At 36.9% G+C, this 11386-nt stretch overlaps 3 protein-coding genes across 3 annotated transcripts; all 3 read right to left on the bottom strand.

The window, feature by feature from the left end:
• Positions 1-63: 63 nt before the first annotated feature.
• Positions 64-1460, bottom strand: LOC118038563 (uncharacterized). The gene has a single exon (XM_035044954.2). It carries the CDS (start codon positions 1458-1460, stop codon positions 216-218), a length of 1245 nt encoding a protein of 414 aa, XP_034900845.1. The 3' UTR covers positions 64-215.
• Positions 1461-2100: 640 nt separating this feature from the next.
• Positions 2101-4747, bottom strand: LOC118038565 (B-box zinc finger protein 24). The gene is made up of 3 exons (XM_035044957.2): positions 4072-4747; positions 2998-3300; positions 2101-2549 (listed from the first exon to the last, which is right to left on the bottom strand). Exons 1-3 carry the CDS (start codon positions 4252-4254, stop codon positions 2319-2321), a joined length of 717 nt encoding a protein of 238 aa, XP_034900848.1. The 5' UTR covers positions 4255-4747; the 3' UTR covers positions 2101-2318.
• Positions 4748-8515: 3768 nt separating this feature from the next.
• Positions 8516-10563, bottom strand: LOC118038566 (cytochrome P450 81C13). Its single transcript, XM_035044958.2, has 2 exons — positions 9558-10563; positions 8516-9319 (listed from the first exon to the last, which is right to left on the bottom strand). The coding sequence occupies exons 1-2, from the start codon at positions 10497-10499 to the stop codon at positions 8696-8698; spliced, it is 1566 nt and encodes a 521-aa protein (XP_034900849.1). The 5' UTR covers positions 10500-10563; the 3' UTR covers positions 8516-8695.
• Positions 10564-11386: the final 823 nt, after the last annotated feature.

Here is an 11386-nt window from a genome sequence, read left to right as displayed (position 1 = left end):
TATAAGTTTCAACATTACAGATAATAAATTTATCCCATGGATAAATGGATATTTGTTCAACACTTGAAATGCATTAATGAAGAGTACAGATTATGACACCTTCTCCTTCGCTGGAACCACTGATTAGGAAGTGGAAGCTTGCCTCTCTGGACTTTATTATAAGCTCGAGTACATGGAATTTTTATGATGAACCGTTGTGAATTATCAGTAACTTCTCAAGTGCTGTGATCTTGCTGCTCGACGCACTCTGTGTTTGCCCTTTGCCCCCCTCTGCAAAACCGAATGTTTGGCGGACACCTTAAGCAATTGTGGGCAAGGTTGGCTCTAACTGCCACTGTCCCGTTAAAAAACTGCGGTGGAAGATTTCCTATCAGAAAATTGTCTTCTAAGAGCAAGCTTTTCCATGAACTCCCCAGTTTGGCTCCATATTCTAGTGGGATTCGTCCAGAGAACAGATTACGGGATAGATCAATTGATGATAAATTCGCTATATTAACCAAGCTGATGGGCAGATGACCATGCAACCTGTTAGCGTGTGCGTCCAGCACACGAAGCTGTAAACCTTCCCTAGGGTATGGCATTGGCTCCATTTCCGTGAATTGATTATTTGAGATGTTAAGGCGTTCCACCAGAGGCAAAGTGAGGATTTCCCGATGAATGAGACCTGAAAACCTGTTATCACTCAAATCTAGTACTGTGAGGTGTTGGAGGACGCGCACAGGTGAAATGTGTCCTGATAGTAAATTATGGCTCAGCGACAATTCTCTCAAGTTCATTGGAAGATTGGGCACAATTCCATCTAGATTGTTGCTACTAAGATCCAATGTGCTCAGCTGCCACAATGCGGAGAGGTCTGGAATTCTGCCAGACAATGCATTGTTTGACAAGCTTAACTGCACCAAGCTTCTCAGAGTTGTAATATCGGCAGGAATTTGGCTAGAGAGGTTGTTTTGTGACATGTCTAAGATTTGAAGATGCTTGAGATTAATGATCCCTTGAGGTATTCTCCCAGTGAAGAGATTTTGAGGCAATGATAGTCTGGTGAGCTTTCGAAGGTTGGCTATGGTTTCTGGTATTGGCCCTCGAAAGTTGTTTTTGCTTATCCTTAGGGAGGTAAGCTCTGTCAGATTCCCTATCGATGCTGTTAGAAAGCCATCATACCCAGCAGGATCAAGATCAATTGCCATTATACGGTTGGCCGATTTGTCTGCAGGGAATGTGCACAAGATCCCTTGAAATACCCCTGCAGCCTCACATGGATCGAATGCGAAATCCCAGCTATGGAGGTAGGAATACCTCACAATCGAGACGGGATCGACGGCCTGCATCAGTGCCTGAAGGGCTTCAACATCTGATTTCAATGTTACTGAATGAACTCGAGATGGTATATGGAGTAGAACTATGGATACAGTGACAGAAAGCAAGCAAGAAGAAAGGAGGGAGCGCAGTTGTTTGGCCATTGGTTCAAGGGAAGGCAGGCGATCTAAACTTTCGATGGTTTGCTTGGCTATCACAGACTTCGCACACTTATACACGGATGATTCATGACTATTTCATTGCAAGAAAGTGATTTAGAAACCTTTAAAGAATGATTTCATGGCGGTCATTCCACTTGAAACCATTTCAACTACCCTTCTTTAGAAAAACAAGATTGTGATCCTCAATTTTAAATAAAAAACAGCAGCAGAAATGTTCTTTCAAGGAAGAAATTCAAAGACTCTGACCCACTAGAGGTAATTTAGCAAACAAGGTGCCATTGTCATCCATTGAACTGCACCAAACATTAGCTTCATGTTCAATTTTATATTTGCAAGCACAACCCGAAATCTGACTCTGTTTTGAGAGTTATAACCCTCCCACAATCAAATTATTATGGCTCCCAATCCTCCCCCATTAAATGGCAATGCTTGCTTAATTTACCATTTCGACTGATATGCATTTCCAGGGAAATAGTAACCCTGGCGAGCAACAATCCATGTACTTAGAGCTAGTAATATCCTGGCACACAGATATACATGCAATAGCTGAGAATCATACATTGAGCTATTACAATCAAGAGCACTGATTGATGTGATTGCTATTTCAAATGGAAAAAAGAACTAACCAAAATAACAATATATAGGATAACGTGGAAAATGAATCCCCAGAGCTGACTGTGATGCTACTCTCTAGTCCTTAAAATGCAGAGTTTCACACCCGTGGTATGCAAACACATACTATATAGTATATACATACATCAATGCCTACGGGAACTTAGAGAAAGCATGTCTAGTTCCTTAAAAGTTGAAATCAAAAGTGATGAGTTCAACACCCCAAGTTCAGCCAAGATCAGGCACGGTTAAGTACTCGTCGTCATCGTCTGAGATTTCAATTCTAGGCTTCTTATGGGACATGCTGGATTTGGAAGGTCTGCATGAGTTCACATTGGTTGGTGGTGAGATTGGCAGTTGAGGAACTTCAGCTGCTGCTAGAGCTTCTTGAGGAAGTTGCTCACCGAAAAGACCCATGTCAGCTAGCCACTCAAACTCTCCTAACTCAAGTTGCTCTTTCTGCACAGGTAAGAAACAAGAAAGTTACGAAAGGACATTGACATTTGAGCGACAATGCTCAATCCAACAGCTTTGACATCAGTTATTTTTCGTCATCATATAACAGGAAAATGAAAAAACATTAGCCTACATTTCACGAAGGCAAGGTTGGGTGCTCAGAGGGGTCATTGAAATGCAAAATCAGAAAGTCACTGCTAGTTTCCATATTTAGAGAGCTACTATAACTTCCTTGTTCTCCGAGAGACAGATTTATCTTGGGTTGGGATTAGGGCAAACTATATTTGGAAGAACTATATACCATTATACAGTCAATCAATAGTCTATGTCCTAAGATCTTGGGCAGGCAATTCCCACTTTATCACAATCTTTTCATTCTTTGGGAAGACAATATTGGATGTAAACAAAATCCAAGGGAATGTATTTGGTCCTCACAAAAGCTTCTTATTACCTTGTCAGTGGATGATTCAAACTCGGAAAACTGTAGCAAGTCATCAACTGCCCATGAAGTGGCGAAGCTCGATGTTTGCTGTGCAGGGATTTTCATGGGAGTTTGCTGTGCACTCTGATTTGGTGGCCCTGAAGAATTCGTCTGAGTGTCCTTGGAGCAACTCGAGCTTAAAGCCACTCGGATTCCAGTGGCCAGAAACCGCTGGTGATTCGCAGAAAGGTTACCAGCTGAATGGATTGGTTCATCACAATCCTGGCAAAAGAGGGCTCTGTCTTCAACACAAAAAATGAAAGCTGCCTTCTCCTGAAAAATCAAGTAAATTAGAGATACAGATGAGAAACACCTCCCAATCATAAGAATAGAAATTCATGGATATACAAAAACTCAACGAAGAGCATTAAGCCTGTCATTTGATAATTAAAACTAAAATTGAGCATTTTACATATCAAGTAACTTCATCTGTTACTCAAAAAACATAAAAGGAACCACTCATAGATTAACCCTTAATAAGTGGACAGAACCTGCAAGGCCTCATCTTCTCATCGGCTAATGTAGGCTGCCTAGGTGTCTTTTGTAATTGAATTCAAGATGAATGCCTCAACTACACATTCCTAGCTGGTCCCTTTTCCATAGACTAACCCTGTGAAACTCTATCTCTTTCAATTTAACTTTTTTCTCTACTATGAATCACCATAAACATCTCAAGATCAATACAAATCTACAACGAATTTCTTGATTTGAACAAGGTATCAGAGTGGATCAACAATAGAATAAATCTTAGGATAAAAGTCCTCAACAAGTTAATGCTCAAATATCTGCCAAAACACAACACAAGAAATTGATTCTACAATCATCATTCAAGATCTCAACCTTCAGCAATGATTCCTTAGGGCTTTCCCCCTCTTATGTCTTCTTGGAACTCAGAATAAGTACAAGTAAATAAATAAATATACACGCTCAAATTCCATATTTTGCAAACAAAAAACAATTAGCCATAGATAGATCACAAATGCAATAGGTTCACCTAATAGTCGAGAATGAAATAATTATACCGAAGGTGATAAAGAAAAGTACTTGGCATATATCACATGGAGGCAGCTTGTTGGAGAGGCACTGGAGAAGAAGCCTTTGGTGCTTGCTAGCAAGCTTGTTTGCTGCATGAACTTCTATGTCACATTTAGCACAAAGTGCAGCCTCATCAGCACAACAAATCACTGTGGCGGGTGCTTTCTCACACACATCACACTGAATCTTCATCTTGCTTAAAACAGACCAAACCTCCTCCTCTCTTTTAGCAGATCCCCACTTGGTTACACCTTCTCCAGTTTCTCTCTACCTTTTAAGTGAACTGAGCATACAGTAAACGAGACAGTGAAACATATGTTTCCAGGTAGCTCAAAGAAAAGCCTGAAATGATAATAATCTTTTTCCCAAGAAACTACTGGCCAAACAACAAGAGAAAGAAAGAGTTCGGCCACGAAGAAAAAGGAAAGAACAGAAGATAAACTATAAGAAGGTATAATAATAGAAATGGGAGATGGGAGCTTTGTGAAGTACTGTATAATGCAAGCAAGAATCTGTGGAAGATACAGAGAGAGGAGTGTTTGGTGGAGAAACCAAGAAGCTGAGTGTGTGCAGATAAGGCTTAGAGATTTTGCGAATCAAAAACTCAAAGCCTTGTGGTTGTGGAAGACATCAATGCATTGTGGGGTCGGACCTCCATGTGTGGATGTAGTTTTGTCGGCAAAGAGCAAGTACTTATGGTCTCCGGTTATTTTCAAGCTTTTTTTTTCCCTTTCTTTAGAGGTGAATGGAGAGTGCATAGTGTGCAACATTAGTCTCCAATCTATTCTTGAATCTTCAATTTGATCCTTAAACTATTTTTTTCAATTGTGTCATTAATGTAATTACATTCCTTCTTTATCTTCTTTTGCTCATGTACATTAATATTTTTTTAGTTATATATATCATATATATAAAATACTATTTTGTACAGACTTTAAAAATATTTTTAATAAATCATGATAATTTAATAAAAGGTTACTCCGTTGAAAAAATCTACTATAGAAGAAATAAAATTGATAAAATGAATTATCTCAGGATGAAATTAAAAATCAGCTAATACATAAAGGATGAAAACGAAGTTTCCCCTTAGTTTTTCTTTTAATGGATTGAAAATCAATCTCACGTGATATGGAGGCATCTCTGGGAACGGCGGCTTGCTATAGGTTGCCGCCATTCCAGTGGGGACTGTTTTGCACGCGCCTCCAGTGCACGTAAAGTAGACAATTCGTCCAGCTGCTGCTTTGCTCCAACATAGCCTCGTGGGTTCTTCTTCCATTTTAAGCTTCTTTTTTTTTTTTTTGCCAGCTCATCACAACAATTTTTGTTCTAAATAATGCACCTCAAATTTTCTCTTGGGTTGCGTATAGCTAATATCATGTTATATATATAGTTAAAGATAATAAAACATATATATAAAATAAATATTTTTTTTTATTATAATTTAGGAGTAAATTTATAGAAAATAGAGTAAAAACATGTTATTTCTATATCTATTTTAAGGTAGCGTTTAATCACTATTTTAATACAAAAATAAAATAAAATAAAATGAAAACATTTAAAATAATAGACATGTTTCATATGTATTTTTGATTTTAAAAATACAAAAATTTATTTAAAAATCATTTTAAATAAAAAAATTATATCTTTATTTAGGTCTCTTTTATCTTCACTATCATTTTTTTTTATCTCGAAATAATAATTAAATATTACTTAATAACCAGATACAGTAATCAAAATTTTATACTAGTGTTGTTATTCATGTTTTGCTTATTATAAAAAAATATACATGAATTATTTTAGAAAAGTACCCTACATATACTATTAATATTATTCGATAGATTCACCTAAAAATTATATAAAAGAAATTTCTACGATTTTTTTTTTTATTAACAAAAAAAACCAACTAGTCCCTGTCCATGATACATAACCTTGAATATATTTTTTTTAAAAATATTATTTTAATAAATTTTTAAGTAAAAAATACTTTAAAAAACAACCATTATCGTAATATTAAACGTGTTAAATTAAAAAATTAGAAGATTTTAAATTTAAGAAACTTATTTGATTTAAAAATTAAGGTAAATAAGGATTTCCAACTAATGGCTGTGATGAATTTTTTTGTTCTAGTGCAAGAAAACGAGATGACTAAACTTTCCATTAATATAATTAATTATTTGCATTCATGCTTGCTTTTCTCGATTCAACATTATAGTATTGTCTTTCAAACTATCATGTTCACGTAAACCCTAATTTATGTTCATGTAGAAACCATCAAAGCCTCATCAAAGATCGCCTTAATGAGCACTCTAAGTTAGCTCCCTTCTAACAAGAACCTTTAATGCCTACCTAGAGGCCTATCGAGTATTGGGCGGAGAACGGTGCGAACTTCTTCACTAACGACAGTAGACCTATCGAGGCGGCCTCGAGATAACAGTTCGGCCACCGCAAGGCGACTTGAGGGTTCACCGGAGATGATCGAAGGCAGAAAACAGAAAAGACATTTAGTTGTAGCTCCGATAATTATGACAAATATTCTCCGAGGCGACGAACACTATATCATTCTTCAAGAAACATTCTTGTACAGCTGATAAAGAACACACAACAACAATTTAATTTATAGAGTATGTTTGTTTTTGTGATAAAAAATATTTTCAAAGATTTTATTTTTATATATTTTTAAATCGTAAACCCTAATTTATGTTCATGGAGAAACCATAACAGCCTCATCAAAGATCGCCTTAAATATCACTCTAAGTTAGCTCCCTTCTAACAAGAACCTTTAATGCCTACCTTGCTTGTCTCCATTTCTTGCTTGTCTCAACAAGAAGCTTTTTTGTTGCTAACGTTTAGGCCTCTAATCCAACCAGTTATTTGGCTGGCCTATTTGACCTAGCTGGACAGCTCTCTTTTTTTCTGGGTGGTTGGATATTTTATCTTCCTCCTTCTCTCCCTTCTTCTTCCGATCTGTCCAGTTGGGCCTACCGAGGACTGGGCGGAGAATGGTGTGAACTTCTTCACTAATGGCAGTAGACCTATCGAGGCGGCCTCGAGATAACAGTTCAGTCACCGTAAAGCGCCTGAGGGTCCGCCATAGATGACCATAGGGAGAAAACAGAAAAGGCAATTTAGTTGTAGCTCCAATGATGACAAGTATTCTCCGAGGAGACAAACACTATATCATTCTTGAAGAAACATTCTTCTACAGCTGATAAAGAACACGCAACAACAATTTTCTTGCTGTCTATTTTAAAGAGTATGTTTGTTTTTACAGTAAAAACACATTTTTAAAGTTTTCTTTTTGTTTTATTTTTTTTATTCTTAAAACGTTTTTATATTCTTTGATTTTTTTTTAATTTCAACCTTCAATCAAAACTAAAGTTTATTATATAATTTAGATTAGATTCTCATTTGTTTAATTATTATTTTTTTGGATCTTTTAGTGTAATTGATATTTTTTTTTCAAGTTAACCCTTCAATATTTAATTGGCTGGAAATTAAACTTTATGATTTTTTTTTTATATATAATGCTTCCAATCTAATACTCGAGATCACAAGTTTAAAAATTTAACATGGATTAATATTATTTTTTTACTTATGTGTTTTTAGTTTTTTTTATGTATTTTTTTTAACCAGGTTATTTTTATCACATAATCTAGATTGTGAGTTTAAAAATTAATGTGTGTTAGCTAACCTTTTATTCCCTTAATTGCATGTTTGTCACTACTATGATATTGCAATAAAAACATCAACAATGTCTGTATTTTTCTTAAGTTAGACAAAAAAAGAATTTTGTTCGAGCCATAACGAAACGAAAGCGCGAGCACGGGACTAGTAGATAAGCATTGCCATTTTCAGTAGTGACAGAAGTACCATATGCTATTCAAAATCATTTTTTTTAATAATAAATGACCCAAACGAGCACACAGTTCCATCTCTACCAAGCAGTCATATATATATATATATATATATATATATATATATCCATCCATCAGTCCAAGCTACCAGCCACAAAGTAATTACTGGTGTATGTCTTTTCCTTGGTAAGCAATATCTAGGATTTAAATTAAGTTGTTCCTCCATCTTCTCCATTTCTCTAGCTCTGCCCCACCGTTAGGAATTGAATTATCTTCATCTTCTGATTAAATTTGTTTTTTCGCATGCCCTTTTGCAGGTTATATTGCTGCAGAAGGTAGTGAGAAAAACAAAAAAAATGAACTCCATGTCTGTCAGAAAAAACATTATATGAAATCTCAATGATATTGTTATGCATCTTTTGGTCTCGAATTAATGAGTATTATAGCTTGCTCCTTGATAACTTCATCTTTATTGAAACCATAACCATCGATGACCCTTCTGACGTGTTTGGCATTGCGAAACATCGTTTGCTCAAGATAATCTATAGTTTCTTTGTTTTTGAGCTTTTAGCCACCTTTTTATACCACAAAAAATAAACTTGAAAGAATTGAACTTATACCTCATCAATGGCGGATTGATTTACAAAGCAAAGTACACTTAGAAATTTATTTCCAACAGAGATAGTTCTGGATTGCATTACAAAGCAAAGTAAACTTGGAACTTTATTCCAAATAGAAACGGTCCCGTAGAAAGTCACAGTCTTATTGCATAATTGGGATTAGGGTGGAGAGATGAGAGTAGTTGTGAAAGGACGAGGAGCACAAATAGCCTCCAAAGGCTTAGCCTTTTGTACAGAGATAAGAGCATCGACGATGCTCATATCTACCAGTTCCTGCCCGACTCTTTCCCATTCAAAGCACTGAATAAGCGCAGCCAATGCCAACATCACTCTGCGCATGGCCATGTGATTTCCAGGGCAAGCCCTTCTCCCAATACCGAAAGGGATGAATCCTTGTTTTTCCCCTTCATTATTAAGACCTTCGAATCTCTCCGGCTTGAAGCTCTCAGGATCTTCCCACAACTTGGGATCCCTATGTATGGCCCATGCATTCACCATCACAATCGTGCCTCGTGGTATCTTGTATCCACTTATGACGCAGTCTTCAGATGGCGCGTGAGGCAGCAAAAGTGGGGCTGGAGGATACAGACGAAGGGTCTCGTTAACGACACAACGGAGATATCTTAGCTTGGGAAGATCAGACTCTTGTACCAAGCGCTCGTGCCCGACTTCCATGTCAATCTCTGCTTTCACCCCCTCTAGTCTCTCTGGATGGTTCAGCAGAAATGTCATTGCCCATTCTGTGGTGAAATCTACTGTATCCACTCCTGCCAAGTAGAGTGTCTGCGGAAGATGAAAAATTCATGCTCAGTCTAAGAAAATTACAATTATTAATTTTGCTTAATTTTAACTAGGGATAAATCCAGACTTTGGAAAGTGGGGTGACCAAACTGTACAATTTTTGTTTTTGAGGGGCTATTTCACAAGAACACCTTTAAAATTCTTATAAATTCAAGAGAGCTTTAGAAAACATGCGTAAAACTTCGAAGGGCCCGTAAGTTCGGTATTTTAAGTTGCTTACCGCCATGGTACCTTTGACAACTTCATCCGTATACAATTCAGGGTCTGATTTTTGGAGGGCCAATAGACTTTCAATCACAGTTGTCTGATGCTTCACTCCTTCAGCAGGATTACTTGTATCTGAACTTGTTTCCTTTCGTTTCACCTCTTCTATCAAGCCCTGCAAGAATTCATCCCTCTCTTTATACACCTTTATCACACTCTCCTCCTCCCCCTTGTACCCAAACCATTTCAAAAATGGAAAAAAATCCAACAAGCTGGTCCCTGGATTTGAAGGGAATATCTTCTGGACATCCTCAATACACTGCTTTCCTGACTCGATACTGGCAGCTTTCTCCTCTTCCACCCACTTCTTTCCAGCATTCATCTTCATAATTACATTGAGAGAGGTGATTGTGAAGAAATAGTTCAAGTCCACCTTCTTGGCTCCATCATCAGAGACTTTGGACAGAATCAGGCGGAGAAGGGTGCGGACTTCTTCGGTAATGGCAGTAGACCGATCAAGGCAGCTTCGAGAAAACAGTTCAGTGACCGAGAAACGCCTCAGCGTCCGCCAGAGATGGCCATACGGAGCAAATAAAAAGGCAGCGTAGTTGTAGCTCCAATAATGGACAAATATACTCTGAGGCCTGTTGGCAAAAACTATATCATTCTTGATGTAACATTCTTCTGCAGCTGATAAAGAACAAACAGCAACAATGTTCCTGCTGCCTAATTTAAGAGTAAACACTGGACCGCATTTATTTGAAAGAATTGCTAGCACTTTATGCATTGGTGGCTTCGAGACAAGGTGGAGATGACCTATGATCGGAAAACCGAAAGGACTTGGTGGTAAGTTGCGGGAACGTTGGAATACAAGTTTGAACACAAGAAAGCTAGAGAGGAAGAAAGCAAGGCAGTAGTACATGTAGTTCATGGTGAAGTACAAATTCTTTGTAAGCATGGTGGGTTGCTGCGGGTGGAGAACAAGGTTTAAATAGATAGATATGAGATTAGGGAAGAGATTTTTAATTTTTACATGGTTAATTACATCTAAATATCTAAATAATATTTTTAAAAATGTTTTCTTGATGCATTTGACGATGACAGTAAGAAGTCACAACTGCCAGATTCCAACTCAAAGACTGGCAGGTGGTCTCAAATAAAGTAATTACAATATATTAGAAGGAAAAATTAAATTATAATGAAAAAGTAATCAAATTCCTTGGATAGTTTACTTGGGGTATTGGTGTAACAGTTAGGATGGTGTATTCCTTCTTTAGCCACTAGAGTTCAGACTACTTCAAGCTACAAGTGAGGGGAAAAATACCTCAATTAATTGAAAAATAAATCTTGATAATTAACTCGTGTTGGAAAATAAATTATAAAATAGAAATAGTTTATGGTTGATTAAAGTGATTATTATATGAGTTTAACAATTAATGATTGATTAGTATCATATCATTTAGTGATAATTATACGATTGCTTAATGTCCCATCCATCCGACAATTTAAATTATAAGAAACCAAGTGAAAAAAAATATCATAAAACTTAATTACCAAAATAATACCATTCAATTCTCAAAAACATTTATTTTATCGGAACAAAAAACTGCCCCACCCCAAAACCCTGGTTATTAAACTTGGCCCAGCGGGTCGATCAGATGGTTGGATCGGTCTGGGTTTAATAAAAAACCGGCCGAAGCAACAACTCGGTAAAACCTGATCAATGCGGTGAGTTAACCCATGATCCAGGCGACCCGAGGGAACCCGGACATGACCAAGTGTGTTTTTTTTTTTTTTTTTTTTTTTTTTTCAAATGTGGATTTGAAACTCATTAGTATATATACT

Source organism: Populus alba, chromosome 17 (assembly GCF_005239225.2).
Source record: "Populus alba chromosome 17, ASM523922v2, whole genome shotgun sequence".
Classification (NCBI taxonomy): Eukaryota; Viridiplantae; Streptophyta; class Magnoliopsida; order Malpighiales; family Salicaceae; genus Populus; species Populus alba.
This window is presented reverse-complemented; position numbering and strand designations above follow the sequence as displayed.